General features: G+C 38.2%; 1 protein-coding gene across 1 annotated transcript in view; it reads right to left on the reverse strand.

The window, feature by feature from the left end:
* The window catches only part of XPO4 (exportin 4), a 78,495-nt gene that overhangs the window by 42,779 nt on the left and 21,149 nt on the right, over positions 1-14,567 (reverse strand). The window contains exons 3-4 of the mRNA XM_054272287.1: positions 11,111-11,252; positions 10,722-10,860 (exon numbers count right to left, since the gene is read on the reverse strand). Of these exons, the coding sequence (XP_054128262.1) occupies positions 10,722-10,860; positions 11,111-11,252 (281 nt within the window). The remainder of the gene's footprint in view (positions 1-10,721; positions 10,861-11,110; positions 11,253-14,567) is intronic.

Genomic DNA, 14,567 nt, shown 5'->3' on the forward strand with positions numbered 1-14,567 from the left:
CACTGTTGTAACAAGCACAATAGAAAGTGTATACTGCTGAAATGAAAAGACTTTTTGTTAAGGAGATGTTCTTTACAAAAAGCTCCAAAATTACTGGCTATCCTCCCAGACTGTTTGGAGCCAAGGTGCCAGGGATGGACAGAGAGATAGGAATTGTTAAAGGGTCATGCATGCCAGCAAGTGTCCAGGGGTTAAACAGAAATATGCACACTACCTCTGAACACCCGAAAGATTAAAGTGGAGATGATACTATTTATGCAAGCTCATACAACAGCTGAGACCAGTGCCATCCACCCACCAACTGCAACATCTTTGTTCAGAAATGCCTCTGAAGTCAGTACCTTGACCCCCCCAGACAACTAGTTATCTTAGTCAGTAAACACTAAATTAACATTCTTACTTGCTAAATAAGTTCCAGACAGAGCAAACATTGTGGCTTTGTGATAATACACAGGTTTTCTCTTCCACTATGGAAGAGCATATTGTGCATATTGCTTATGCACAATAAAGCTGCATAAGCACAGCAGACCAGCATATTGCTGATAATTTGCTAAATAAAAGCATTCCTATTTTAAAGAAATTATTTTTTTCAAGTGGACTATTTCTCATTTACAGTCAGCTCTGCCAAACAACACATATCACAAAAAGCATTTAGCCAATGAAAACCAGCACCATGATTTAAACTACTCCAGTGAAAGTGCAACTTTATCATTTACATACTAGAAGTATTTCTAATTACCTCAAATATTTCACAATTCAAATTTCAAATTTCTGTGCAAGGTATTCACACAAATAATTTTTTTAGTTAAAGGAAATACAGATCTGATCTAATATTAAAAAAAAGGCAGTCTAGACTAGTATAGAGTATTAAATCCAACATTAAAAGTTCCATATGAAAAGAATTATGCTGTTAAAAAAAAAAGAACTACTAAGAAAAACCCCACAAGTCTGACTTTAGAAGAATGCTTCAGATCAGAATACATGTTTTTAAAGAAATAATGCAAAGTTTTCTCACATGACTCTCTAAATAGCTTAAAATACAAATTTTTATTTGATGCTTAAATTACTGACTCACATTTTTCAGCTCAAAGCAGCCATGACATAAGGACATCACTAGCTGCAATTACAAATCTGTACACTTTGATGCTCTGCAACATACCCTGATTACCAAGTGGCATCAGCAGTTCCAACAGTACAACGACCAGGCAAAAACTAAACTGCTTCTGCTTTAGCATGCTAATGCCCTGACACCAAGCCACCATCCAGACCACCACAGGACAAGCAGGGCAGCAATGCAGACTACCCATCATTTGCAGTTGGTTGCCAATTACTGGAAAATCAATCAGCAAGTTCAAACAGTCAGGAACAACAGGAAAAAAGTTTGCTCCCACTGTGATTACAAATACTTAATATTAGCTGAAATAGCACCTTCCCCTTTCTCCAGTTTGTTAATATGTATATAATAACTTATCCTTTCTCCTTGCAGAGTAATGTGCTAGTGCATGGTAAAAGTGTGTTACGGATTTTTATTTTGGTGTGCTTTTCTCCTGATTTCAAGGAAAAAATTAAAAGAAAGGTTAAATTTCATCACTGATGGCAAAGACATCTTTTTGAAAGTGTAAAGAGCAATGGGTACAGGTAGGCTGGCTGAATCTGCTAAGCAGCTTGAGCAGTGGCCTATCCCCCGATTTCAATGAGAGCAAGTTCAGATAGTTCTGGGACATCAGAACCTGCTCTGAGCATGACAGAAGGAAAATGATGTTACTAGATTTACAGACCTTATTCTATCCAGCAGGCTAGCTCACAGCAAATACCAGGGCACACTGCACCCCTCTGCTTTACTCCCTCCTACTGAATTCCCTCAACTTCCTTAACTTGGTATTTCAATATGGGGCAAATCCTTGGTATTTCAATGGGGCAAATCCTGCCCCATTCCCTCACTATCCCTGGGGCCTCATGTGCAATATTTGCACATCCATCCGCTTCTGTTGCCATCTGCACCTGCATCTGCCATCTGCACCTGCATCTGCCATCTACACCCTTGTCAAGTATTTGCACAAAGCTTTGCAAAACCACCACTGCTTCCCAAAACTGCCATAAGGCTACAGGAATTTATACAGACTATTGTCCACAGCAGTAGGATGGCCATTTTCATGAGTATTAACAAATTATTAGCTTAAAAGAATACTTGCCCGGCCAGCTATTAAACTTTCCTGAATACACAATAATATTTCAGAAACTCTGGAATAAGGCTCAAGTAAATTTTACTAGAAATAAAATTTTATTTTCATAAAGTAATTTTACTGAAGGTTAACTACTAATATTTTGAATTTCATTTTTTTAATATACAGATACATTTGGAGTGAAGACACTAAGTACCTCAACATAAATATTATCAGAAGAAAGATTTCAAAAATCTGAAAACCAACAATTTCAGAGAAACCAATGCTGGTGTGCTATTAAAACTAAAACTATTAGAACTAAAATTTCTTCTTCTTACACATAAGAAAATTGAATTCACCTAACACAAAATTCTAGGGTGGAGGGTTCTGGGGGCTTTTGTGTTTTGTTTTTGGGTTTTTTTGTTTGGTTGTTTTTTTGGTTTTTGGGTTTTTTTGTTTTTTTGGTTTTTTTTTTCTTCTGTTTTTTGGGGGTTTTTTTTGTTGATGGTTTTGGTGTGGTTTTGGCTGGTTGGTTTGTTCATTTGTTTTCTGGTGGGGATTTGTTGGTACTTGTTTAAAGTTTTTTTTTTCAGGTTTTTGCCACACCACAGAAGAGATTAACAATGCAAGTTAGTAATACCACACTGTAATAAGTAGAAAATGCACGTGACTCTGGGCATCATATTAAAAGCCAGATCTGAATGTCTATTGTGCAGCAATGCCATTAACTTCATACCAGTAAGAGTACACCTCTGAACCTAGTTTGACTCACTCCCTAGCAATTTCACTAGTTCTGCCACAAGTACATACCCAAACAATAAGCCCATCTAACAAAATAAAATCCTTCTCTTGCTGAGAGAGAGAGCATTGCCTCTGAGAATAGCTTGGCACTCACCCCAGTTAGCTTTATTACCAGGAATAAACTTTATGAAAGATCGCTATACATAAAACAGACTCTCAGCTGCTCAAACAGAAGATCAATGGGACTTGTGATAAGAGATTAACTTGGCAATCAGACACCCAGTAGTAACATCGTTTTAGTGGTTTTCTTTTCAACTGACTTTAATAAAACACAGACATTACAGAAAGACCATATGTCATTTTAACAATAAACAGCATTTATATATCATTCGTAAAACTCAGATGCAAAAGGTAAATTACAACTTATTCCTCCAAACGGAATGTCCCCTATAAAAGAAGCTAAAGCCATAATGTTTAAAGGGATTTCACACTTGTGCCTGGGCTGCCCATGGAATAAATGAAGTGCTTAATTTGAGGGTAGTTAGGTTACAGAGCATCTGAAAGGAAGAAGAGTTCAAATACAGCCTAGGAAAAAATGGACATGTGGTACATCAGCTCTGCAGCAATAAAGCCAACAGACAAAGCAGAATGAACTCTAATACCAAAACAGTTTCCTTGTTTTGAATTCAGAGCAGAGATACAGTTAGGTTGTCAAGAGATTTGATTAAAGAATTCATTTTACTACAAAATCTATGCTATCATGCAGTGCCTTCTGCAAGTATAATTTACACCTGAAGAAAAAGCAGTAAGCATATTTAAAAGAAGGAAGACTTTGCCTGAATAGAGCAAATCAAAACATCTACCCTTTACATTATATCACTGCCAGCCTGAATATGCATTTAGAGGACTTTTTGTCTCCACGTGTATAAAGTAAACTCTGTTACTGAAACCAAAGGGAAGCCATGTGAAGATTTAATAGCATTCCTAAACTATTTAAATTTAACTTGCACAAGAGCAGGAAGAATCAAAGAATAAATGTATCAGAAGCAGAATTTGCTGTGTTGCTCTTAGGTGACAGAATTCTGTAGTGAGAATGTAACAAAAGCAATTTTACTAACTAAGTTGTTTAAAGCATGGCTTTCCTTATAAAGGCAATAACAGTCGTCTTCTCTAGCTTCCTTGAATAAGCACAGCTGTTTTTGCTAACATTTTCAGAGTATCTAAATCTCCAGAACATAAGGTGCAACTCCAAATTGGAAGGTTAAAATGATGGCCAGAGGGCCAAAAGAAATACCTTTAAGTACATAGAATAACTGGAGCCACTCCAACTTTTCAACTTGGGAGTATTTCAAGATGGGTGGGGGACCCAAGAGCTGAAGTAGTGGTTCCCAACCAAAAAAACCAAAACCTATTTTGAAGAAATATAAGCAAGCACCAGGACCCACTGATTTTTATCTGTTCCTTCCCAAATGAGACAACTGGTGGAAAAAAACTATAGAGCAGGGATATGCTGATAGGAATAGGACCCACAGCTGCAGCTCTGTGCTGTCAGCAGTAAGGGACTGGTTGGGCAGTGCCCTCCTTTCCTCTCATTCCCTTTCTGGCATTGTGCAAAGACAGATGAGCAGCACCAGGTTAGCACATCAGAGTTACAGCAGAACACTAAGCAAGACCTTGCTTTCCCTTCCTTGGGGGGAACCAGCCAAACCAAAGGAAACCCCCAGGGTGAGCTGAGAAAGAAAAAGCCAATTCCCCTGTGAATCACCATGGGCCAGAGGAAGATGATCTTGTGGCATGTGAAGCATGCAGACTTTGGACAAAGAAAGAAGGGAAGCAGCAGCCTCTACTAATAATGGAAGAGGTCCAGGCAGAGTTTGCTGGAGCACAGGGTGCAAAACATGCTTTTCTTTGTTTCTCTGGAGACAGGCAAAGTTGCAAAGCAGAAAACAGGAGGAGGAAAAAAATAAAAAGTAATCTCATAAAAGAAGTTGAAGGCCTGAAAACCATTTATAAAGGTAACATATCCTTCTCCAGGTTCTTGTCTGAATGCCACCAGTTGGATCTTCACCCCTACCACAGCTGCGCGAACAAATACAGGACTTTCAATTAAACTCAAAATAATGAATAGTTAGACTAGCCATGCAGCTCACCATCAGCAGCACCCAGCTTGAATATACACCATCCCAACAAGTGCTCTTTGGTGGATAGGTGTCCTCCCTCCCCCCACTTTTCCCAGTACTCATTCCTGGTCTTTCTTGCCTGGCTCTGCCTGCCATACTGCCAGCTATGTCAAATGAGCTGCATTACATGGCTGTGTTCCACAGCAGATCTGCCCCAAAAAAAAAAAAAAAAAAAAAAAAAAGAGGCTGTGAGGGAGAAGAGGCTGTTTCTAAGCAGACTAACACAAAGATCCAGTATGTTACTGAACACATTTATTCTGAATGTACCTTTCAGAGGAAGAATGACTAAACACCAAGCAGCTACGGTCAACAAATGTCTTAAAGAGACTTTTCCCCTCAAGCCTGCTTACCTGTGTGACACCACTGTAATTAAAAAAATACATGGTATAACACATGGAAAGGCTTAATTTCTTCCTTCCCAGTGAGTGTGTGATATCACAGGTGAGGGACTCCACAAGTACAAAGCTCATGAGATGAAAAAATTGAGGAAAGAAAGGGTTTGGGATGCCATACATAGAACAGGGGATGTACATCTCACCACTTGGAACACATCTCCTCACTTCCCAGCCCTGTCATTGGAACTGTGGCTCTAGTGTAAATGTAACTGGGGAGTTATCAATTTCTAGTAGTTATTAGGCAGCTAAGCTGGAGACTTGCATCTCTGGTAAAGCCAGCTCCCTTTCAACAGTAAAATCTGAAAACTGCAAAAGCATCCTGATTAATTCAACTACTAAAAAGCCACTTACGTTTTAAAGTTCTCTTACATTTCTATCACTGAGTTTTAGCCTCACATGTGGAGTAGTTTCTAGATCCTTTAAATTCCCAAACCAATCTTTAACACACTAACTTAGGCCTTTATCTAACTTATCAGCTTAAATATCCTGGTTCACCCTCTACTTTTTTAGACTCAACATGTCTCAAAGGCAATGAGGTACACAGAACAAGGTAACAATTTTATTAGACTAGAAGACACAACTTGGGGTGGATAATACATATGTTTTTGTCAAAATGTGAAAGTCAGGAGAGCCTCTCCAACTCCTACCCTACCACATGAAGCAGTAACAGCTAGACAGGCCTCCAGAACTATAATTCTGGAATTTAAAGAGTAGAAACAAGAATTGCAAATGCTAAATAAATATAACTAGTTATCCAGGCAGCCATTATAATGGACAGATTAACCTCAATGAAGATGAATGCCTAGAGTTTTGCTTATTAGTATTTCACACCGCTCACATGAAATCCATTCACAGCACATCCCTCAGAAGCTTTAGGTAATCTGAAGCTGCTGGATCTTCTCTCTAGCCCAATTAGGAACATCGAGAAACAGAACAACAGATTTACAAATGTTGCAAGAAAAGGGACTGTTAGGATTCCAGAGCTTTTCCACTGAGTCTTGACAAGTCTTCTTCCATGTACAAAAAAATACGTAGGCTTCAGATATAGAACTTTATATTAAAATACATTCAAAAAACCAGCTTCTGTTGCTTCCCAGTCCCATGTCAAGTCTATAGCAGCTGGATCCCCCTGCATCTGCCTACACATATACTGGAAGAAATCAAGGTGTGATCCATATCTTGGTCTGGTTTTAAACAAAATCTGATTGTGTTCACATGCAGACCAGATCTTCCTCCTGGGAGTCAGTCACTTAGCTGCCAGGATTCCTGTCCTTCTGGCAGGGACGAAGGACAAATGAAATCCTTCAGCTATGCAAAAGCAGAATATTTTAACACAAGAAAAGGCCAAGAAATTGAAGGCATTTATAGTTGAGAACTTGGCCTACGCAGTTCTCCAAAATCTTGAAATTAGTGATAGAAAACATGTATTTAGAATTGTAAGACTGGCTCATGATACTGTGTCTGCTGCCAGAAACTTTGTCCCCCAGAGAAATGAAGATTTTGAAAAGAGATCCTGAAATTGCTGTTAGAGGGAGATTACAGATCATCCTTCGTTCTCCATCTCCAGAGGGATGGCTTGTATTCATAATACAGGAAGAATCAGAAAAAACAAAACCAAGAACTCTAAAGCTAATCTTTGTGCTCCTAGAGGATTACTACCTAAACTCAGTTACAAATAAATAGGCAGCCAGACTAAAAGTTTGCTTTCCCTTCTCATACAAAGGTTTCTTCAGTGAGATTCATAAAGCAGCAAATGGCAGAGAAGCAGCAGCAGAAGCCAACACTGCAGTTCTAAACCTGGCTCTAACCATGCATCCTTCCCATCCCCAAAGTGTTAACTCTCCTTAGTGTCCTGTAATTTCCTTAACATGTACACTGTGTTCCACTATTATAAGATTACTCAATACTAAAGCAATTTTATTACTCTCATCACAATTCCTCTCCTTACCTTCCAATCTCCTCCTTATTTTTTCATTCTCAACAGTCTTGCTTATATGTCAGTTTGCCACTACATACCTTCATGTCCTAGCCTCAAAACACATCCATCTCTGAAGATCTTTTTAACTAGTAGTTAAAAAGTTGAGGTACTAAGCACATCAAATCCTGCAAAAGGACACAAGCAACAGACGCTACCATCTACATTCACTGCCCTCCTTATTACCCCAACTATCAAGACTTGATCCTGACAAGATATTACTCAAAAGTCCCAAAGATTTCATGGAGCAGGACTGGCTGATGATCACAAAGTTAGTACAGAAGTCTGACAGAAATTGGGTGAAGGGCTGCAGGGAATGGAAAAGATTCAGCAGCTACATTATTCTTGTAAGGTAAAGATGGATCAAGAAGCTTCACAGCCAATAGGGAAGAAAAGGCAAGCAAGAAGCAGACAAGAGAATGCTTTGCTTTTTAAAAATAGACTTTCTCTCAACTACAAACTGCTGTAGAAAGACATCACCTCAAAACACTCTGAGTTGGAAGAGACCCACCCACAAGGATCAAGTCCAACTCTTAAGTGAATGGCCCATATGGGGATCCAACCCACAACCTTGCTGTAATTAGTATCATGCTCTAACCAATTATCAGCAGCTAAGAGCTGCTGATTGCTCTTGTTTGAGAGCTTTAAAGTTTTTAAATACAAAGTGACCTGCTGCTGACTTCATGTGTAGTGAACCTCAGGCAGGACGATGCAAATGGGTAAGCAGAAGGTCAGAACAGACGGCTGAGAAGGATACAGAAAGGACAAAAAGACTGGAAAAAGAATTAGGAGTCACAAAGGTATGATAGACTTCTGCAACTTGAGTGTACAAGGAGGCAAGAGTGCATATCACACCATGGGAAAGATGTCAAAAAAATTGAATGATTCCTTCCACAGAGAAGCAGAGAGGACTGGAAAACATCAGCTGACCTCTTTGAATACCTACATCCTAGCCTCTTCCGTGATTTGAATGGAGGCCTGTATTTAGAAGTAACTAATATAAATGAATCTCCAGAAGCACCTGTGACAGTGCATGGCACTGTCCTGACAGCAAATCTCAAATCTTGAAAGCACCACTCCTTTCAGGATGTGGCTTCACACCATACCCTGAGCACCCTTAGCTGAGACTCCCCACAGCAGCAAGGCAACTGCACCACTGGGGTCCCACACGGCCCCTCAGGCATGGCTGAATGCTACAGGGACACTAGTAAAGAAACAAAACCACCCAACCATATTTGAAAAGATAACTAAAATAATAAAAAATTCATTGTATGAGTTATTTCATACAACCTTTCAAAGTTGTTACATATTTATACAAGAGGCATGTCTTGACTCCCTTCAGAAAGCAGTTTTAGCAGGTAGCATGCTGAAACACCATTTTATTACTGCTTATTATTGCACATGTCAGTCCTGGGTGCCAGTACCAGTCTCTTCTGCAGCTAAGTCTCAGAAGATTACAACAACATTTTCATGAATGAGAACTGGCTTATAATATAAACTGTCACACATACATGGGAGCTTGTGCTTATAACCAGTTTGCCAAAGACTACCAACCATACACTGTGCCATACAGAAAAGACATTTCAGCAGCATCTCATCTTTTATTTTTTGCTAGTAAGTCTTACTAGCACACTCGAATAGAAAACATTATATATCCTAGACATTTGCAATACCATTCTTAAAACTTGAGCACAAATATTTTGCAAAAACTGTGGAGAAATTCATACTCATGAAGAGGGGGAAGTAAAAGGAAAATTAAATAAAGGGAAATGAAAAACTGAGTTCAATTTGGCAGTGAGCTGAACTTGGAGAAGAGTGCCCCAGGCAGAGCTCCTCTGCAACGTGCTCTGCTCTGCAGCATGCCCAGGACAATATGCTTGGAGCAGGCAGTCTTAGCCTGCTGTAAGCTGTGGTCAGCGCAGTGTGTCTGTGGACAGTGCATGCACAAAATACAACTGCACAAGCTGGACTGTGCATTCCTTACTTCAAAGTCCACGTTTCTATTTATGTCACTTTTGTAGCTTTATGCAAAGATTCTACAAACTACATAAGCATAAAGTGTCATGCATAAAACTTGAAAACCTCAGCTGTAACTACATTGTAATAACCAGGCTATGTTTCCTGGAAAAAAGCACTAACTCAGTTCTTCTTAACAAATCCCCTTTTCTATCTGAATTATGCAGAATCAAAAGGCTAAAATGGTTTCCTTAAGGTAAATAACTGTGAAATTAAGTTTTACAAGACTAAATGAAATTTCCATACCCTGGAGTGATATTACTTGTTGCTCAGAGGTGACACACTATTTTTAGGACCATGACACGAGCTGGATTACTTCTAGTGCACTTTGATTGAATTTTCAGAGTTAAACATTTGCCACTCCCATCTATCTAGTACAACTGCTGCTCTAAATGCTCAGCAGTGTCATGAGCCAGTTCTCTCAAGGTTTTTTTTTGAGAAAAGCTTCAGTTAAAGTTTCAGCATGGAATCTATATACTCTTTGATTTTCATCTGGTAGGAGAAAAAATCACCTCTCTTTAAGCTCTAGTTACATGCCTCTATTATGACCTATTCTAAACTTATCCCCTGGCATAGCAAACGGAATTTCACCAAATGCACAGATAGATATTGGACACCTTGTTTCCACTTTGAGCTCAGTATCGAAGGTAACACTTACCCCTAGTAGTATGACATTAAATCAAGAATAAGTTTTGTATTTCCATTCCATGTTTTACTTCCTCACACCCCTTTCTCTCCACCTACTGTCTCCCAAAGAGCAGCAGAGGCCTATGCCTCCTGCTCGCAGTCCATTTCGACAGCTGAGCCGCAGCAAAGTGCAGCACTGCACAGATGGAAGGGGAACAGAGTGTGCAAAGAACCTCCCAGCTAATGGAAGAATCTGTTTTAGATCTTGCTATGAAATTAAGGAAAACCAGTGGAAAAAAGAAAACAAACAAATAATTTCTTAAAAACACACCAAAAAAAAAATCAAAACAAACCACCAACCCACAACTATGGCACTTAAAGCAGCTATTCAGAAAAACATTCCCTAAAAATATGGTCTCCTTGTATACCAAAGTATGTATACACATACTACCCTTTGTCCCAAAGCATTAAAAAAAATCTCCAATTTGGTAAATTATTGGATAGCTACCAACTTAATGACTAATTGTATAAGCAAAGTATAAAATATTTTATAGCCACTAAGTATATAATGTAAGCTGCTGATAGAGACTGCTTAACTTCTGAAGAAAAAAAAGTAAGTACTTACCACAGTGGGGTTACCACTGCTGATCAGCTGGCTGACTTCATGAAAAATGCTTTTGCAGTCGATTGATTTGTCTAATGATCCCCGTTTCACTATCACCGCTACCGCTAATAAAATCTGCTCCCGAACATACTTTTGGAGGCTGTAAACAACATTGCACATATATAATTGCAAGTCATTCTGGACATCAATGCTCAATAAAATTTTAAACACATTTCTCTTTCAAATATCTTGTGTGAATTCCTACGGGAAAGCTGACAGAAGTTAACTGCTAAGACTAGAAGACAAATTATTCTTAAAATGATCTTGCACTGCTACTGAGGGAAACAAAAATGATAACCCAGATTTTATGCAGAATCCTAGATGTTCAGAGGTGTGTTTTCCATACTTACTTAGGCCTTTGTAAGACATAGGTTAGAAGGAATGTTCGCAGTGACTCAATGCTAGCCTTTTCCAAGAGAATCCATTCTCTTACAACTGCTTCCATTATCGCTGTGGCAGCTTGAAAAAGGACATAGTCCACTTTACTAGTTTCTGTGGGAAAAAACAAACACAACTTGAGTATCAGAAGACATGTATTCAGCTTGACTGTGTTTCCAACAAAAAAAAAATGGAACTTACTATCATTTATTATTAAATAGAATATTGTTGCTATGAAAACGGAGAAGGAATATACAACTCAAAAGGGGGAGAAATAATCAATAACCCAATTATCAAATTGTCTGGTATTATTCAAGTTAATGACCTAGGAGAAAAGTTGTCTGTGCTAGAAGGCTGGTTTAAAGAACAGGAATAAGAATGCTAACACAATTGGGGAATAAAATAAACAAGATAACAGATTTAGTTCAAATAGTCTAATTAATAAAAGTGATTAATCTTACAGGCATGTCAAAGTGGGAAATGTCTGTGTCTGCCTTTGAAACAAATAGTATATAAAAGTACATGCATTTCATAGGTAATAAAAAGAAGCAAATTCACTTACACTTAAAAGTAACATTTCCAAGCAAAAATTTTACACCATCCATGGTGTATTTAAAGTGTTCTACATCATGTTCAAGTTTCCAGATTTATTTTGAGTTAACCAGAATGTAATTTCTGACCACAGTGTCAGGAAATCCATTTGCCATTATTATCTAAATATGGGATTACTATATATACAGATGCACTAATGAAAGTATAGAAGTATATTACAGAGAAAGGTTAACAGTTTGGGTGATTACAAAATACAATTTAAAGAGAAATGTCAGAATATTAATAAAATTTCTATGATGCTAGAAAGCTACAGAGACATTTTTGTTGTTGTTCCTTAGCTTTTAAAATTTTTAACTTGGAAATAGCAGGTAATATCTCAGAAGCCAGTTTCAAAACATTCTGAGCTCTGCAGAAAGAATTTTTAGAAAGGGTGCAGCTACTGAGTGGCAAAAGCATAAAATATGAAATAAAATTCCCAAACAAGAAGCGGAGTTTGAGCTATAGTGGTTGACCTGCCAGGACTAGAAAAACTATGTTTGAAAAAACCTCAATCATGAGATGAAGGGCTTTAAAATACTACAAAACAAACTCTCCTGTCCCAATTACATGCACACAAGTTTATAATATAATTTCCTTTATATACAAGTTCTATATCAAAGATAGCAACTAATATGCTAAAATATTTTAAAGTAATTTAATCAGGCTCCAAATCTAAACCCACAGAGGTAAACAGGCTTAAATAAAAATAAACCATGTTTAAATCTACTTAGCTTAATTTGGAAAACTAAGTAACCACTTAAATAAAAGATTAATGTGTATGTCTAACACATATAAAAACAAATTGAATTAATCCTGCATGGGAATTTTAATTCTGGCACTTGTTACTTCGGGCCTTTTCTAGTTGTACAAAGCTCAAACACACACACAAAGAGAGAGACTGTAATTAAAAAGGACGGCATTTCCCCTTTGCCTGAGTCCCGCAGCCGCACAACTGCGATCGCTGCCGCGCAGAGCTGCAGCCCCTGGTGTGAGCCTGTCACCAGCCAGGGCAGCACCATCCTCCACTGAACTTACTGAAGAAAGGAAGGACAAGCAGTGCCTTGTGCTTCCTGGCTTCAACCCCAGGTTTCTAAAGAACAACATCGTAATGGCTGTTCTCTTTTCCCATATGCTCACCTTCTCCATTATTCTCCCTGTGTCATTCCCACACCCTTCTTTCCATAAATGATATGATCCTTCTTATCTCTCTCTGCCTCCATTCCAGTTCCTGTCTTGACCATTTTTTTCCTGTTTCTTTTTAAAACCATCTGCTTGGTCCTCTGGTTCCAGCCCATCCTTCCTGCACACATCCCTTCAGTACACTTCAAGTCTTTTATTTTTCATCATGAACAGCTTGTTTTCCTTCCTGGTTCCTGATTTCACAATCCCTGCCTCTTCTTCCTCAACTCCCAAATCTTAACTATCTGTTCTTTCTGTCCATACTGTACAGATGCTTACTGAGGAAGCACAAAGTTTTGAAAAATCCTTAAGTTCCAGGTCTCAGCATCACAACTGCTTAGATTTCCATGAAAAACCTGCCCCATGTGGAAACATGCTGGATTTTCAATGGTGGCAGCATATGAACAGCTGAAGGATGTAATATAGCTAAACATCCAGAAAGTATTATAATCAGCATCATATTCCCTTCAACCAGCCACATTTAAGATGCCATGAGATTTCATTATTTATTTCTGATTGATGATGAATACATCCTTAGATCCAAATGGTCTGCCAACAAATTTACTTAAGGATGTTTTTACCCACCTTAGTTTCTCTAAAAATCAAGTGAAAACAAGAAGCATCAATTTTGCTTACCCATCAAGCAAAAAGTGTGATTGCAGCTTTCCAAACCAGATGGAGTACTTCCATAATATACTAAACCCAGAAGAATCTCATTTTTAGAGAAATATTTTGGTGTGGGGTGGGTGTAGGAAAGGAAGCACACCCTGATCTACATATCACAGTGTAACATAGCAGTAGGTCTGCAATACTGACATCATAATATTCCTGAATTCTAAGTCTCTAATTCAGTAAATTTATAAATAACTGTTAAAAAAATACTGCAGAATTAATTAAGTATGAAAAGAATATTTTCAACATAATTATAATATTTCTCTGTTCATTCTGGCAAATTCTTTAAAAGAAAGTTGCTTTTTGTGGTTTTGGCATGTGCTTTTTCATGCAAACTTTGAGGTTTCCCTCGTCAGGTCTCAGAGTCAGTTTTCATTGAAATTTCCCCTCACCTGTCCCCAGCACTCACATCAATACTACAGTGCTGAGCAGCAATCTTACATCTTTACTGCCCCTGTAATTTTCAGATCCAGCTGCCTTTGTAGAGTCTCTGTAGCACCTGTAAAAATATTTCTCTTTTATAAATAGCTACCCAATAACATTTAGAGCATTTTAGAGCACTAAAATCAGAGAAATTTCTGATGAAGGGTGGTATCTGCCTCTTTCCTTTCTCCACAGGTATAATCACACAAAATTTCAAATCAATACTGTCTTGCTTGTACCAGGTGAACAGATACTTTTCTAGCTTTTTCCTCCTTTCCTCCAGCTGGGCTGTCAACAGCAACTAAGCTGTTCAACTAGAAATAAACTCTCACTTCAGCACTAATGCAAAATCTGGTAGAAGTGCATAAAATTGCATCGTTGGCTGATTTAATGGTAAGCAAGCACAAAGTCAAGCAACCACACTACTGGCAGCTGCACAAACTGCACAGATTAGACAGTATTACAATAATCATGTTGCAGAGGAAATCTATTAAATCAGTTTAGGAACTTAGCTACATTAAGTTACGCCTTACAGCTTTAAAACTCACAGAAATAAAAAAAAGG

This window comes from Melozone crissalis, unplaced genomic scaffold (genome assembly GCF_028551555.1).
Source record: "Melozone crissalis strain CALT ecotype California unplaced genomic scaffold, PUWL_Pcris_2 ptg000013l_1, whole genome shotgun sequence".
Lineage (NCBI taxonomy): Eukaryota > Metazoa > Chordata > Aves > Passeriformes > Passerellidae > Melozone > Melozone crissalis.